The 15,949-nt window shown below is 41.0% G+C and overlaps 2 protein-coding genes across 4 annotated transcripts in view; one reads left to right on the top strand and one right to left on the bottom strand.

Moving 5' to 3' along the window:
* Window positions 1-5,211, top strand: part of MRPL13 (mitochondrial ribosomal protein L13) — a 36,502-nt gene extending 31,291 nt beyond the window's left edge. For all 3 annotated transcript variants that reach the window (XR_012672271.1, XR_012672272.1, XM_075141235.1), the window contains one exon: window positions 4,274-5,211. Coding sequence is in view for 1 of the 3 variants with exons in the window: in XM_075141235.1 (XP_074997336.1) it covers window positions 4,274-4,298 (25 nt within the window). In the remaining 2 variants the exon portion in view is untranslated. The remainder of the gene's footprint in view (window positions 1-4,273) is intronic.
* A 2,611-nt stretch (window positions 5,212-7,822) lies between these two features.
* COL14A1 (collagen type XIV alpha 1 chain) overlaps window positions 7,823-15,949 on the bottom strand; it is a 135,141-nt gene continuing 127,014 nt past the window's right edge. Inside the window, exons 45-48 of the mRNA XM_075141236.1 lie at window positions 11,235-11,312; window positions 10,124-10,279; window positions 8,663-8,755; window positions 7,823-8,569 (exon numbers count right to left, since the gene is read on the bottom strand). Coding sequence (XP_074997337.1) covers window positions 8,430-8,569; window positions 8,663-8,755; window positions 10,124-10,279; window positions 11,235-11,312 — 467 coding nt within the window. The 3' untranslated portion in view covers window positions 7,823-8,429. The remainder of the gene's footprint in view (window positions 8,570-8,662; window positions 8,756-10,123; window positions 10,280-11,234; window positions 11,313-15,949) is intronic.

Below are 15,949 nucleotides of genomic sequence, written 5' to 3' on the forward strand. Positions count from 1 at the left end.
GGTCACAGATCCCTTTCTTGGAGATTGCTCTGAATTTACTAACTAGCATGCTGAAAATAGTTTGTAGTACTGAGCGAGGCAGAATTGCCTTCCCACCATTTTCCTCTTAGTATGTTTATTCAGAATCTGTAGGTATCTTGAATGAATTATAAATAGGCAGATCAGGAAGTTGAGAACTTTTGTTTTCTAATCTCAACATCTTTTTGAGAGAATGATGTAATATATTAAAGGATTTTTCAGTGAAGATTGTCTTTATTATTTCACTTTCCATTTTGAAATTAACACTAACAGTTCAGTCATGTTAATCTGCCTTCAGTTGCATTCTCGTACACTCTGAATAACTTGTCTCCTGAGTAAATACTATGCAAAGTTTTATTCTGCTTTCTACAGAATCGTAAACTTGCAACGTCACAGGACCGCAGTGTTTTTAACTGTATGATTTATAATATCACATATGCGACAGTAGTATTACTGCTGTCAGTGATAGAGCTTCTCTGATGTGGGAGTTACGGTGGAGGCTAAAAAGACAAACTGTAGGTGCATATAGCTGTGATTTTGATGTTTTAAGAAGTCATTTGGCTTATTTTGTTACATAATGGGACTTAGTTTCAGAAATTTTTTTTTAAATGCATGCACATTCACTCCTGATATTGTACTGTTTCTCTGTATTGTAGACTGGATTAGCATTTGCTGAAATTATTACCATTAACAGCTGTCACTGATCAAGAGATAAGAAGAGCAATTCTTTTCAAAATGAAGGCAAATTCAAGGCTATTCAGAAATTTGACATATCTGAGTATAAAAGCTTTGCAGAGTGTTGGTTTACAAAGAGGTATGCTCAGGTACGTGTGAGAGAGAAATCAGATTATAAAATAGACTGAACCAGACCTACTGTGCCTCTAGAGAAAATCTTAGCCTGTGTTCTAGGGTTTAGTTTGACCTCGCTCTTATTTCTTGAAGTGGGGTACAGAGCAAAAAACATAGTTTCCCTGTAAATGGGAAAACTCTCTTCATCCATTTGATTTCATCAGCATTCAAGAGTGTAGGGCTGGCATCTGTATCAAAAGATAACGTTTATGTGGAATACCTTAATTCTGCAGAATTTTGGGAAGAAGAAAGCACTACCAGTTACAGTGGGGACCACTAAAAACCTTTTGTTTTCTATAGCAAAAATTGATCCTATGAACTTGTAGCTATGTGCAGGTTTATCTATTTGTAAGGTTCAATGACTGTGGATTGTCAGAATTTTACGTCAGCTGTATTCTTCTTCTGACAGCTGTGAGTATGGAAAAAAGTTAGGAGAATTTAAGAGATTTATTTAAAATCTGTAATCAGGGCTTAGGACCAGCTCTTCAGTTTCTTTTACTCAATGGTAAAGTATTTGTTAAGAGAGAGAAGCACTGAGAGCCATGGTTTAATTGGATGTTAATTTAATTTGCTGAGTATTTTGCCTAGAATTCACTGGACTGTGTCTTAATGTTTTTTACGTGCAGTATAAAATGTTAGTGGGACAAATATTTTTTTACATGTTTTGGTGGCAGAATCTGCTGCGCAGACTATTGTTGCATATTTTCAGTGAACATGTAATATTTTGCCTTTCACCATTGGTTTCAGAGATGCTAGTTCCCACATTCTGCATCCTGTGTCCCCCTTGTCTTGGAAGCTGCTGTCAACATACAGCAAATTTTTTTCCCCAAGAATGTTACCTTTTTAAAAAAAAAAAAAGAGAGAGAGAAAAAACTATGTGAAGTCTTGCCTTTGGGTGAATTTCTGAACCATCCCTTCTAGGAGATATCATTTCCTTTGTTCCAAATGCATAATCTCAGTGCTTTGCTGAGGAAGGGCAAAAGCGCTGCCATCGAAGAACACCCTTCCATGGATTTATGTCATTTATCAATGAGCAGTTATCCATTGGTCTTCACAAGTAGTTCATAATTCTCTCTGAGTAGACAAGGTTTTTGTGGGTTCATATGCTTTGTCTGACAAAATATTTATAACACTTTTGCCAACGGCAATGTTTTTCAAGGCTTAGCTTTCCTAGTGCCAAGGATTCTTTAAAAGCAAAGACTGTGGCCTCCGAAAGCCAAGTACTAGTAGGCATAAAAGCCTACTGTGGCAATAGAAAAGGCTTTAAAAACTTTTATATTTGTTCACAAAAGTGTTTTAGTGTAGAAGATTCTGCCTTTAAGCTTCATTAGCTTCATAAGACTGCAAACTAAGAGTCCAATGTTTTATGCATTTAGCTTTAAGACAACAAGCATTAAGGTTGAAATGCACATTTGCTAGCAAGAAAAAAAAACAAACTGGATTTTCACCCAAGAACAAAGTACTGTGAGATCCCTAACCCTGCAGCCCTCCAATGTAACCCTAGATTGAAGTTTTAAATGTGCCATTCAAAGAAAAATGCAAAATCCTTTGAGCAATGTGCAAATGGATGAATTGGCCTATAGAAAAAGAGTAATAACTATAAGCTGCAACACAATGATGTCTTTACCATGCTGCATCTCTAAAATCCTTCAGCACTGGTCCACCTGTCTAGGATGGATGCAGTGATAAAACTTCTGCTAGATCTGATGAGCTGAGAATTTTTCAAAATCCCGCTCTCTTAATACACCACAAACAGTGCGATATAGTGAAATATATATTCTGGTATGCAGGGGTGAGATCTGAGTAACAAAATGTGGAATATTTCTGAGGACTGAAATCCAGGATTCTAGGAAATGTGACTTGACTTTCCAGTGCATACTTGCCATCAAATGTTGAGTATGTTCAAGTCCAACATTAAGCAAGTATGTAAACAATGGATATGGTGCTTACAGCAGTTCTTTCATGCACAAAAGATACAAGTCCAAATGTTAATACATAATATGTCATTTAAATGGAAAACAAAGAAGCTTTGTGATTCGTTACAGCATGAACACTAGCACGTCTTTATAGTGTTCTTTAAAATTCATATAATCATCAAATTTTATACGATACACTTGAAATAGCACAGACTGAATTCCAGAGTTGCTTTCACATAAGATCCTACAGGCTTGTGCAAGAATTGCATGAATGACTTCATTTTGCAGTGCTATTGGTTGAAAAATGCTAGATCTGCAACATAAGATTTTAATGACTAATTAAGTATTAGATTTCTGTATGGCATCTCTGCAGCCATCTAAACTCTCTGTCCCCAAAGTAAGCTCCGTGCATCCATTGCTATCTGCATTTAATTTGCATTGATGAACAAAATTAATGATAAAATTTACCACCATTATAAATTTAACTTGGTTTACTGTTGTGGATTGCAGCTTTTCCTGTATTCCAGACTTTGTTTTCATTCATCTTTGCAGCAAATCCACTGACCTAGTATCCCGTTACATTTTACAAACACTTTGTTACTACATCTCTTGTTCGGCTCTAGTGAGACACAGTTCACATTACCTGTTTTGATTCGTATATGAGAGGAGCAATCAGAAGAGTCAAGGATAAAGGGCTGCTGTATTTATACAGGTTGTATTGTTGCAGGCGGTGTGTTTGCGCGTGGGTGCAGTGTGCTGTGAAGAGCAGCCCGTTCATGCTGTGCACAGAGGGCCTGTTAGGGATGTGGACTTGCAGCCTCAAACTTAGCATTCTTCTAAAAGCCGTGATCTAGTCTGATCCTGTGCCTTGTAGGTTCAGGGAGAATGTGGTTTCTACGGCCAGTGGATGTGTGGCAGGCAGAGTGAGTGTTATATGCTTGAATAGGAAATTGCAGAGAATTACAAACAGCAGTCTGTTGTCTGAATGTTTTCCACGTTGTCATCCATCCAAGCAGAAGGGATTGCAGAACCTTTAAGATTCAAAGTAGGTTTTTCTTTAAATCATTGGCTTTAATTATTCTAGTAGTGTTGTGGTGGACTATGCTGTAAACTTAAAACTTGCCATCTTATGCACGGATTATTCATTTTTTAAAAGCGGAGACAAATTAAAACTAGTATTTAAAGTCATTGTGAGACTGCATTCAGTTAAAGATGCTTGTTGTTTTGCGTAGGTAAGTAGGAGAGGTTTGTAAGAAACACCTTGACCAACTAGCCCTGGTGTCTGTAAATTCTCAGAGGTCTTAGTAAACTACTTTGATTTGTTCTGTCTTTTTAATATAATCCAGAAAATATTCATCAGCACAAAAACTTCGAGCACCGGAATAAGGAAATAAAAATCGATATGGCTGTTATTGCATCCTTAAAGCAAAGCCTTTAAAATGTAGTTCCCATACATTTCTTAAAGCACCTTTTTTTTTCCCTTTTTCCAGACCGAAAGATTTTCGAAGGAAGTAATAACAATAAAAGAAGAAGAACTGCCATCAGGAATGTCTCTCTTCTTTGAAAAAAAATTCTTCTAACGTGGAAGCAGCTGTGCATCTCAGTCAACCCTTTTATACAGAATGTTTTTGACAGGTGTTAGCAAACTTTATTTGGAAAGATTATAAAAATTACTGTATTTGAAACAGCTAAGAATGGATATTACATTGTTAATGCCACCTGTACTCTGTCTTGTATGAGCTGGTATTTGTTAATTACATTTGCTTTAATACTATTATTAAAGAATTGATACATTTTTAATGAATATTTACATCTCATGGAAACAGTATATTGTTTACTGAAATGAAGTATCTTGCTCTAAAAGTTGCAAAACTTGATTTCCGTGCAGTAAGAGCAGCGAATAGTTATGGTCACAGAGCTCCCACGAACGGCACACTGTCAGTAAATACCTGTTTTGCTCTTCTGGTAAAACGGGTGATCCATCCTTACACAGCTTGATGAACGAGAGAATGCCAGTCTTAGTTCAGAAGAAGGGAATTGTTCATGTAGAACTCGTTCTCTCTTTGGGGAATGTAAAAAAAACTAGTGGCTTGAGCTGTTTATTACTTCTGTAATATATTGTGCGGTTCTTCTGAAAGCGTTTTCTAGAGTGCAGAGTGTATATACCGGTTAATGGAAATTAATGGTTAGATTTTGCTGAATGCATGTCTATGCAGGCCTGCGGTTTCCTTATCTTTTTAGGTGAACGTACCTACTGAAGTTACTGTGGTGGTGGTAAGCAAAGTCAAACTTATTCCAGAGCCAAATTGCACTAGAAGAACACAACACTTCAGAGGAAGCAGCGCACATAGCAAATATGTGCGCAGGTGTACTGTGGTCCTGTAGATATAAGAAAAATATTATTAAAATATGCATCTTGGAGCAATGAGGAGGTGGTGAGATTTGTGATGGTCATTTTTTTATGTCTTGTGGGAGTTTATCTTGCAGTCTTCAGCAACCTTCTAGAAAAGAGTTTTTCTGCACAACATTCTTCGCCAGTTTAACCTGTTCGTTATGACGAAAGTATTTGGTCACCAACCATAATTTTTCATCCTGAAGCTTTGGCCATCTTTTGATAGGGAATACCCTATGGTGTGCTTGGAACACCAAAAATGAACCCAAGGGGAAATCAGTTTATGCTTACAGAGGGCCTGTTTGCTAGGGGGAGGAAGATTGCAGCTTTTTACGGTGCCTGGAATTTCTTGGATGCTGTAAGAGTGACATTTCAGTTCCAGCAGAACATATTGCGGGAATACTGCAGAGCAGCAAGGACAGCATGAATTTCAGAAGCGATACTGTCTGCTAGATTGCATCCGAACAGCAAACCGTGTTGGTGGGACAGGTGTACCTCCAGGCACTGCCTAATGAATGTAGGCAAGTAATGAACAGAATGAGAACTACTTTTTTTCAATAATCTTACTGTTTTTCAGACTCTTGTTAGTCTGCTCTGCACTGAAATCTCTAGTGTGCTGAATGACAAGATCAAGGTTGACTCTTCTCTACTTTCTAGAGGCTGAATGGTATTAAATATATTCCTAATACTGTTTCATTCTTGATATGGAGATGTTACATGAGTGTCAACAGGAGACACATTCTGTCTGCCTAAGAAAGGAGGCAGGCGGAACACCTCTCTGTCTAGGCGTCGCTTTTGAAGATGGCACACTTTGGACTCGCAGTGCTGTTTACCAAAGAGAACATCCATATGGGGCTGTGCAATATATTTTCTTCAGTGGCTCTTCCTCTGTAGGAGTAGGTCTGCTGACAACCCAACATCGTGTAGGTTTTGTTCAAGAGCTTATTGAAATAACAGACAGTAAAGGTAGATCATATGGAGATACTCTTCCTTTTTTTCTCCTCTTAAGCCCAAATCTGATTTTTATTCAAGTCACAGGAACACGCCTTCCTTACTTAATGATTGAAGAATGAAGCAGCAACGTTTTTCTTATGAAAACCAAATGAGGAAACTAGACTTAGGTGTTGAACGATGCAAAATAAGTTTTAAAAATTTTGCTTCTGCAAATTACTTCCCTGAAGTTCATTACTGCTTTCTGCAGAGAAAACCCTCAAGCCAAAGCTGTTGTGTAAATAAATGAAGCACCTGTTTTCTTCTGTATAGTAGATGCTGAGATGTTATCTGCCAATTTTTACAATGTTTGGTGAGGAAAAGTTGTGTTGTCTATATCCATTGTATACAAGCATTATACAGGAAGAAAAACATAGTTTTATTTATAATCATATTTCATATATGAAATAATGATTTGGTATCGGGCATTTCTTTGGCATTCAGATGAGCTTATCCCAGGAAACATTCCTATCCAGTGAACGTGCAGACTTCATTTCCAAGTCAGTAACCACATTTAATGAACTAGCAAAAGTATTTTTAAAAGCAGTAGGTTAAAGTAAATGCTCTTTTTTGTGTGAGGACACAGTACATACACTTTATTGGCAAGATCTGGGTGGCATCAGCTGTTCATCATGTGCTAAATACGTCACAGTCAGCAACTTAAGTTTCTTAGGCCGTCTGGAAAAATACGAGACACTTCTGATTATTCAGAGACTGAATTTTGGAGAAAATGTTGACCGTATGTGTCTGTATCTTACTTTTCTTGGTGAACATACAAATCCTGAATAACATTTTTATAACTTCGTAGTGCCCACCAGTTACTTTTAATTACCAAGGTATATCCAAGCAAGTGAACATATGAGCAGTGATACATGAAGCGTTCTGGTTAGCAGGGTGCCAGGAAATGTCATTATAAATATAAAGTTAAAGCAAATTAACTACTGCAATTAAAGTTTGTGCTTTAGTATATAAATTAAGTTATAAAATTGTAATGAATATGCCTACTTTATTACCCCAAGTAATCGGTTTGATGCACTGCATGTACGTCCGGTGTGGCGTGAGGGGGAAGATGGTTGCGCCAGCAGCCGCTCGGGTGCGTGCCCCACAGCCGGGGACCCCACAGGCCGGGGGCACCCAGGTCCCCCGTGGGCAGAAGGGTGCAGTGCTGCTCCCAGCTGCTTCCCCAGCCGGGGCAACAGGGGACCAGCGCAGGAGCAGTTGGGGGGGCACAGCGTGGGTGACACCGACCCCACAGCACAGGCACACTCGGGGATTTGGTCAGGCGGTTACTGTTCATGTCAGATATGGACGTGCGATTTTGCATATTGACGTGCCAAAGTCAAAAGACTGGCAGGTATAGGCGCGAAGGCAGCTTGGATCAGCTAATGACGAGAGGAAGGAAAAACCCAACCCAACCACTTGAGGAGCGCATAGATGGTACGACCACCTCATCTCATAGTTACACTCTCTACACTTGTTTATATACAGTTTTAAAAATAAGGCTAAATACTGTTTATACTAAGTGCCTGTAATCCTTTAAAATAAAACTGTTGCCCAAAAGTGTTGAAAAAGAAAAATGTATTTTCTTCTCTTTACATTCTGCTCCCCAAAGATCCAAACAATTGTTTCAAGTTAAAATCAATCAAATAATACAGAATTAATGTATAAAAGCTTGCCACTTTTATTTGCATACAAAACAGAAATGAAAGAGGTTCACAATAAATTATCAGTGTGCTCCCACAGAACATTCTTGTGTATTTATATAATGTGGGTTAAAAAAAATACTCCATTAACATAAGATTTCTTTGCAAAAGTAATAGCTGGGTTCGAGGAAACCTGATTATGCATTGTTCTCCGGTGAATTTAGTAGGGTTACTCTGCTAGTAAATCAATTCATCCAAAACTAACAGAACATAATCAACTGGAAAAACATGGATAAAAAAAACCCCATGAACTTTTCTGAATGGTTCTACGTACACCAACTAGCCTGATGCGGATTTTTAGGTACAGTTTGAATAGTGTATGGAACAGTACTCCAGAGAAAGATCTACAAGTGACCTTTCATCATCATCTAGCACCAACCCACTAACATACTAAGTTTCTGGCATGCAAGATAAGTACCATTATTTGTTGTGTCAACTGGTCATGTACATTTTTTTCCTCCTTTAATATAAGAGCCTGTAAACATCTTCCGTGACAAGTTAGGCACCTGGACAAAAGGCCAAACACAGATGCACATAAAATGTTTCCCGTTTTTAAACAGTTCATGGAGAGGGTTTTTTTCCATTCCCCTTTTTGCGTACCAGAGACTTGACGCTCCTTTTGGCTATCTTCCTTGTGAAGCGACTGATTCCTGGGGATCTCAGTTCAACGGCTTCCATCTCTTCTCGAACAGGAGTAAACTCTGGTTGAGCAAGATGAGGTGATGGATAGGAGGACTGGGAGTATGGGGATGGTAAGGGGTAGGACCCGTGAACTACGTACGGCTGTTGCTCACCATCATAAAGGTCCTCAGGGTCATAGATTTGGTAGGAGTTATGTGGCAACTGCACTACTGGGATGTCTTGATCAGTTGGCTCACCGTATCCACCTTAACCCACCACCACCAAGAGTATTCATACGGTTAACACAGGAGAAGGGGAGTAGAAAATTAAAGCACTCATTAGGAAATTGACATTTTATATATAGATATATTTATATATAATGTGTGTGAGTATATATATAATATCTTTAAATACACATCTTTTATTCACATAAAGGAACAGTGAAAACATTTAACAAAATTAATAAGCTGGAGCAATTGGAAACCCACCAACAGACAGCCAAGTTAGTTGGAAACCACCACCAGAATTTGTCAAATGTCCAGTTGTAATACTGTGCTTATTATACACTGCACATCTGCCTGCTTTAGCTTGTTCCAATTATGCTCTAGAATACATGATTAACCGGCAAAAATGGGTCAGGCAATAATTTTTAGCAGTGCAAGGAAGCTAAGTGCATGTACAGCAGCTAGTAAGTTCATTAGTGGTAGTCAATATCGTTGATGGAAAGCACAGAGCAGCTCAGCATCCATCTCTGACCTTCCGCCAAATGAGACCTGAACCAGAATGAGCCTTTCACCTTCTGGATTGGTAGCCATTGTAAGGGATTGGGCCTTAAAACAGGAAATGAACAACGGGGAGGGGAAGTGAGGAGAAAAGGACAGGAAGAGACGACAACAAAAACATTCAGGTAAGTAAAACATACAAATCAGCTCTCGGGCAGATTAAACCGTCAACATCAAACAAATATGCCTTATGTGTAACACTTGTAGCAACTAGCGCTTTACTAATAAATTTCCATTATAGGTTGGCCGACATAATTTTTGGTAATTGTGTTAACTTCCTCTCATGGCCTCTCCGTGCTACAACGAGACGGGAAAGTAAGACACAGAGAAGATGTAGAAAGAATCATTTTCTCCAGATGGCTTCACTGGTTAATGACGGACACGTGCATCCCTGTGTCAGGTTACACTACTAGGGGTTTAGTAGGGGTCATGCTCTCATGCCATTCGGAGGCACACGGAAGAGGAAGTTGAGCAACACGTTTGAAAAACTACAAATGTAAAAACTCTGCTGTCACAAACATTAGGAGGTGGGGATTGAACACACAGACTGTTCAGCTGAGATGGAGCAGGCTCGTACAACTACACAAACACATACAGGACAAAAACCCACTACGCAGGATCCGTCTTACAGGCCGGGATCAGATGGTGGACTTCCTTTGGTCACTACGCTGGGGTCACCGTCTCTTCGTGCTGCAGTCTCACAAAACACAGCAGCACTGGACACGCACATTTTTAGGGAGCTACCACGTTTTTAGCGCAAGGTTCACCAGTAGCCTCCATCTTACTTTGGCTGTTAGAAAATGCCACCCCTGCCTCTGCAAACAGCAGCCGCCCCGACTCCTGGCTACTCACCTCCCATGCCGTAACCAGCGCAGGAGGAGGGATCGCAGTACCCCGGTGGGCCAGAAGGACCCTGTGAGCCTGGAGGTCCCGTGTGACCGGCGGGACCTCGTGGGCCTGGAGATCCTGGTGGTCCCGGGCTGCCGGTTCGACTTTCTCCTGGAGGTCCTGTGTAGAAGGGGGAGATGAAACATCTGAGTAACATCTTTCATAAAAGCAGGGAGTTGAGGCCACCCTTCCAGGCCTGGAAAACATAGCACCGAGCGTGCTACAAACACTTCCAGGAGATAGCTTGAGCGGAGGAGGTAGGCATCCTGGCTCCGACTCCTCCGGGCAAGCTGAGGGAAAGGCTGCAGCCTTCCTCTGGCAAGGAAGACAAAGCAGTGGCCAGAGAGTCAACCCGCTCCCGATCAGCCTCCTCTCTGGCCACTGCTTCGTCTTCCTTGCCAGGGACAGCTTTTAGCCAGAAATTTATACCAGAGCAAATGTTTCACCAAGCCTCAGACATTCAGAAAGGCAGTTTCCTGGGGGGGGCAGCCCTGGATGCCTGCACGGCTCTCCATTCGCCCACTCCCTCTCAATACAGCTTCTGGGTAATGCTGTGCCTTGATACCGGCGCTCTAATGGCCAGAATATCCTAACGAAGTCAACACAATTTTACGCCTGTTTCAACAGGACCTGGATATCACCCTCTCTGCTTTTTCAGGAGCTAAATATAAATCTCTGTGATTAATGTGCTTAATTAATATACATTTCTCTGTCAAATTACAGTTAGGTATAACCTTGAATCAATGAGAAAACAAATGCAATTAATCCAGATTAATTTTTTCCTTGCCAGACCCCACCTCTGAAAAAAATACTTAGAACATTAAAAAAGGCAGTTTTGGAGAAGCAGTTTGTCACAGGGAAAAGGAAAATACTTGTGTCACTGATGACACCATCATATGTCATATCACAACATCACATTACATAGTAAGAACACTATGACAGTTAAGACGCCTGAACTGCTGACTCCTCTGCTGCTTAAGCCTTAGAAGCGGAGGACAGAGCCATGCAGTTCTTAGCTGCTTTGCACATGGGTCAGAGTGGTCACATTCAGATGCCCCAAACGTAACAACTTTACCTGTAGATCCTGGTGGGCCTCGGGGTCCTTGTGTTCCAACTCCTGGATTGCCTTTTTCTCCTTTCTCGCCTGGTAAACCTAAGGAAATAGTACTCATCAGAGTCACATTTTGAACAAAACTGTGTGCAGTGTTTATTATTTAACCAGGATTATAGTTCCATATGTTATTTTTCATCTAAAAACAGATGGCAGAGAAGGAAGGAGGTAAAAATAAAGAATTATTTGGTTCTTTTTCCCTCCCTTCTCTGACAGCCTCTCAAGGGAAACATGGCATTCCTGGGGTCTTAAACATTCCTGCTGCCATGGTGGTTTCATCGAGGTGGTATGCAGAGGCATCGGCCAGTTTCCAGGCTGCACTTCCTGCTGGAAAGCTGCCTTTGGACTGCACCAAGGTACAACTATTGTAAGTCAGAAGAATCCTCAGAGCCTCACAAAGCTGTCTATAAATTACTGTGCGGCCCAGAAAAGTCAGATTTTTTAATGCTACAGCCAATTTTCCTTCAAACATTCACCCCTCAAACAGTGGTTCAGCATAAGATGGTTCTACGCATAAATGGAGAGAGTTACCTTGGGGTATTGCAGAGTCTTGCTAAAACGCAAGAAAGGAGTTTCAGCACAGTCAAAACCTGTCCCCCAAATGAAGACCCCAATCTAAGAGTTTCCCAGCCATGAAACTCTGATGTTCCGACATACACAGCCATTGAGTTTTGTTCCTGCACTTGCTCACGGCCCTAAATTACTATCGTTGGGGTCTGATCCACAGAGATCACAGATCTAGTAATCCAGAGAAGGCGCTACCTTCTTCCAGCTTTCCATCTCCTTCTGCACTACCACTATGGCATCCTATAAAACCACTTTCTATATGCAGTGATCACAATGAGCAGTGTCAAACTAAAGTAGGTGTCAAAACTACAAATTCCAGACCCTGAGTTTCCACCGGCGACTTGGAAACTCTCATAAAGTCTGTGTTTGATTTGGATGGTTCGAAGACGCTAAATCCAGGCTGGTTTGTGGGACTTTCCCCCCATTTTCCAGACCTCCCAGCACTGGTAATTGCTCTCACTGCTTCACAGCTTCCACACTTTGAGAATCAAAGCCAATATAGAGCACCTTCATAAAAACAAAGTAGAAAGAAAATAGCTGCTGCCCTTGATGGGGCAGTATCTACAATTTCAACTGACTGGCCTCCTTCCTTCCCTTCTGCTCAGGTAACTATTACCTCTTAGGGAAAAGCACCTGGGGGACACCTCATTTTTGCAAGGAGCCACAGAAGATTTTTTTATTTCCTTCCTAAGCTAATTTCTGATGGAAGCGAATAAGTAAGGACAAATTCTTAACCGTGGGGGAAAAAAAAACCAAAAAAACGCATCACTGACACAGAATTGCTCACATCGAGTTTACAGAATAAGAGACTACTGAATTACAGGAGATTTGGTATTTGCTGAGGAGTTCTAGGTCTGCTAGAGAATAGGTGGCTTCCAGGGCAATATATCACGTTGCCCAATCACCTGGAAAACACAGGCCACACCACTGCATACTGAGCACATAATTTTTAACCAAAGCCTGACAAGCTCTTAGTCTTACCTCTACAAGGCTTTTTGCCACTGTTCCGGCATAGTTTAAGTATTTCCCATTTCCATTTTGTACCTTTAATTTCTTTTGGTTGCACAATTTTGTTGTCGAGTTAAAAAACCGTGTCTTTTGGTGACCAGTTATTTTATCACAAAGAAATTACACGGCCGTAACCACTTCCCACAGCATTTTCCATTAGGGCGTCTCCAAAGCTTTCCAAGTCTCTCTAGTAACACTGTATTTTAAAGAAGAGACTTGGCCACCAAGAGAAGAAATACCATGGCCAAACTAAATCAGCAGGAAGCAGCAAAAGAGAGTAGGTGTGATAATCTGGATAATGTTTACGCCATTATTTTGCAAATAGCAGGTATATCCCTCTTGCTTCTAGAGGATATTGGGCAAGACAAAGCAAGGTCTTGTACGCCTCATCCCTGAATTTATGGATAACAAAATATTTATAAAACTACTTCTAAAAATGAAATCTTTGTGTTTGGTTGTCCCAACTGTTTAAGTCATTTGATGACTGCAATGCTGCATCGGTTTCTTCTGAGTCTAACATGACTCCCTCTCTATGTCAGCACATTAGAAGTGTTAGCAAATGTTCCTTTGAGCAGTGTAGGAAATGTACCCCAGAATGTGCTCTGACCTGGAGATTCTAATTCATGCCTCTGAAGTTATCTCCATCCCAGCTAGACCCAATACAAACACATTGATTTGATTACCATAATCATAATTCTTCATTTCCTGAATCGCCTGCCAAGCTTATTGGCAAATTCTTGCTCATATCACGCTCAGTAGCCAGATTTCTGATCGCGTAGCTTCTTATCCCACTGGCACTTCACACGGACTTCCAGGGATGCTTCACGGTGATATTCAAGGACCAGCAATTCTTGTGACCATGGGCTGGGTTCTTCTTTGCTGGTTTAATACTTTCACCTGTGCTTACTATGACACTCAAAGCACAGTGAGTACCTCCCCCACTGTTTAAAATCTTAGGTGAAATTCTCAAAACGATTTGTAACCACAAGTCTCAAAACCTACAGAGCTGCCACAAAGCCAGCTTTTCAAAGGGCAGTTAGGCTTGGCAGCGGAATGGAGCCTAGTCCGATGCGCACAACTCAGTTAAGCACTTACACTCGCTCTAGAGTACTGAAAAGGGCTAGGCGTTTAGGATAGGTTACAGAAGCCAGAGTGCTAAGGTGGTCACAATCAAATAAAGAAGAAATGCTGAAGGGAGGCAGGCCACGAAGGTACCCTCTGGGAACAGCTTCCAGTGCTGACTCACCAAGGCACACGTTTTGCCTCTCTGTCTACGTAAACACATGCACACGGAAAGATTTAAATTATATCTGTGTCATGGTCCCACTAGTTTTTACAAGCCCTAGTCTGGGTAAGGCCAGTAGGGGCCTGTGGTCAATAGGGTTTCAGGGGTCTCCTCTCCCCTTCTCTAGCACTCCTCCATTTCCCAGCGTATTTGAGCCCCCTGGAGAAGCCCAGAGCTCATTCCACAGTGCAGACAGCAGCACAAAGTGGCTCTGCCATGCTGAGACCCATCCCACATGCAGGCTCTGCAGATTTTTAGATGATGGCGTATAGCCGAAATCCAGAAATCTTGGATGTTCAAGTGTAGACAATCCTGATGATATGGCGTGGATACGTGACTGTATGGTCTCCCCTACTCAATGATTCTGACTACCACCTCAGGATGCAATAGACCAAGAAGATTAAGAATGGCTCTCTAGCCTAACTGCTCAAAAACTTATTAGGGAGAGGGAGGCCTTGTTTCAGACCTTATTCCGAGATCTAATATCCAAAACACAGAGAAATATATTCATCAAACTGGACCACAAGACCTTCTCCCAGTGGTGGTAGTAGGTAGGAAAGGAATGCAGATTCAAATTTCTGAAATTATGCTCTAACCATTTAGCCACTGGAGAAAAGCTGGAGAGGGACTAGCATCGTCATCTCTTCTATCAAGCCTCCTTCACATCTAATTTTCCTATTTTCTATCTTGCTTGTTGTGCTGGTGCATTCCAGCCCCCCCTTCTCCTGGGCTGCTTGTTGATCTCAGAAATTCCCATAAAACCTTGGCCTTGGTATAGTAAGTCTGGCGTTAAGTGCTCCTTGACCGTACCAGAAACACTGCACGGCTGAGGTTGGGAACGTACTCCTACTGCCTGGCCCAGGTGTCATCCCCTGATACCTTTATCTGAGTTGTAGCACAAGTGGAACAACACTGAAACCTTGAGAATTTCAGTAACTACCACCTGGGACTGTGGCCAGGATGGAAATTTACAGATGACTAAAGCCAATCATCTTGTGAACCTATGAACCGTGGTCCTAAGTGAGACCCTTTGAGCTCTCCTGGACCGCAGCGGGCTGCACCCAGCATCTCCCTCTGAGTAGGACGCCTCTCAGAGCTCGCGACCTCTCAAGTTGATGATATTCGGAGGATCATCACCGACTGCCACGGGACCTGGGCTGAAACACAACTCGGCTGAAACACTCCTTGAGGCTCAATCCTTCGCCCGTTGAGAAATGCCAAGACATTTGACATGAATATTTCACTGAACTCAAGGGGAATTTTTAACAGGTATACCTTTTGTACATTTATATATATTTCTGTTTGTGTATGTGTGAACTAATAGCAAGCATAATCTGTAATTAAGTCACTGTTGTGATTGTAGCAGACTCTACTAACTTACTTTGTAAATGTTAAATTAGTTAATGATTAAGTGCTGCTAAAATCTTATGATCCATCTTAAAACTGTGAATGAACCTCGTGACTCAACAGAAGGGTCTCCCTTACCATTTTCGTCCTCGGTCTCTATGTAAATCATTCTAGCCCAATTTTTACTTGATTTTTCTTTTTATCTGTATAGTAAGTAATAGAGTGAACCGTGTAGTAAGTAATAGATAGAACTCTGTTAAATCGCACTTTTATAAATTTCTATTAAAATCACTTTCTGCTAATACCTTTGACAGTGATTCTTTAAGCGGCTTAAACCACTCATTTGCGACACTTGTACACCACAGCTTTCTCTTACAACTAAATTAGTCACTACCAGCCTCTTGCAGGTAGATAACGAGCACCTCTGGCCAAACTACAAGATTAGTAAAAGCAATGCGACCAGGTTGATGAA

This window comes from Calonectris borealis, chromosome 2 (assembly GCF_964195595.1).
Source record: "Calonectris borealis chromosome 2, bCalBor7.hap1.2, whole genome shotgun sequence".
In the NCBI taxonomy this organism is placed as follows: Eukaryota; Metazoa; Chordata; class Aves; order Procellariiformes; family Procellariidae; genus Calonectris; species Calonectris borealis.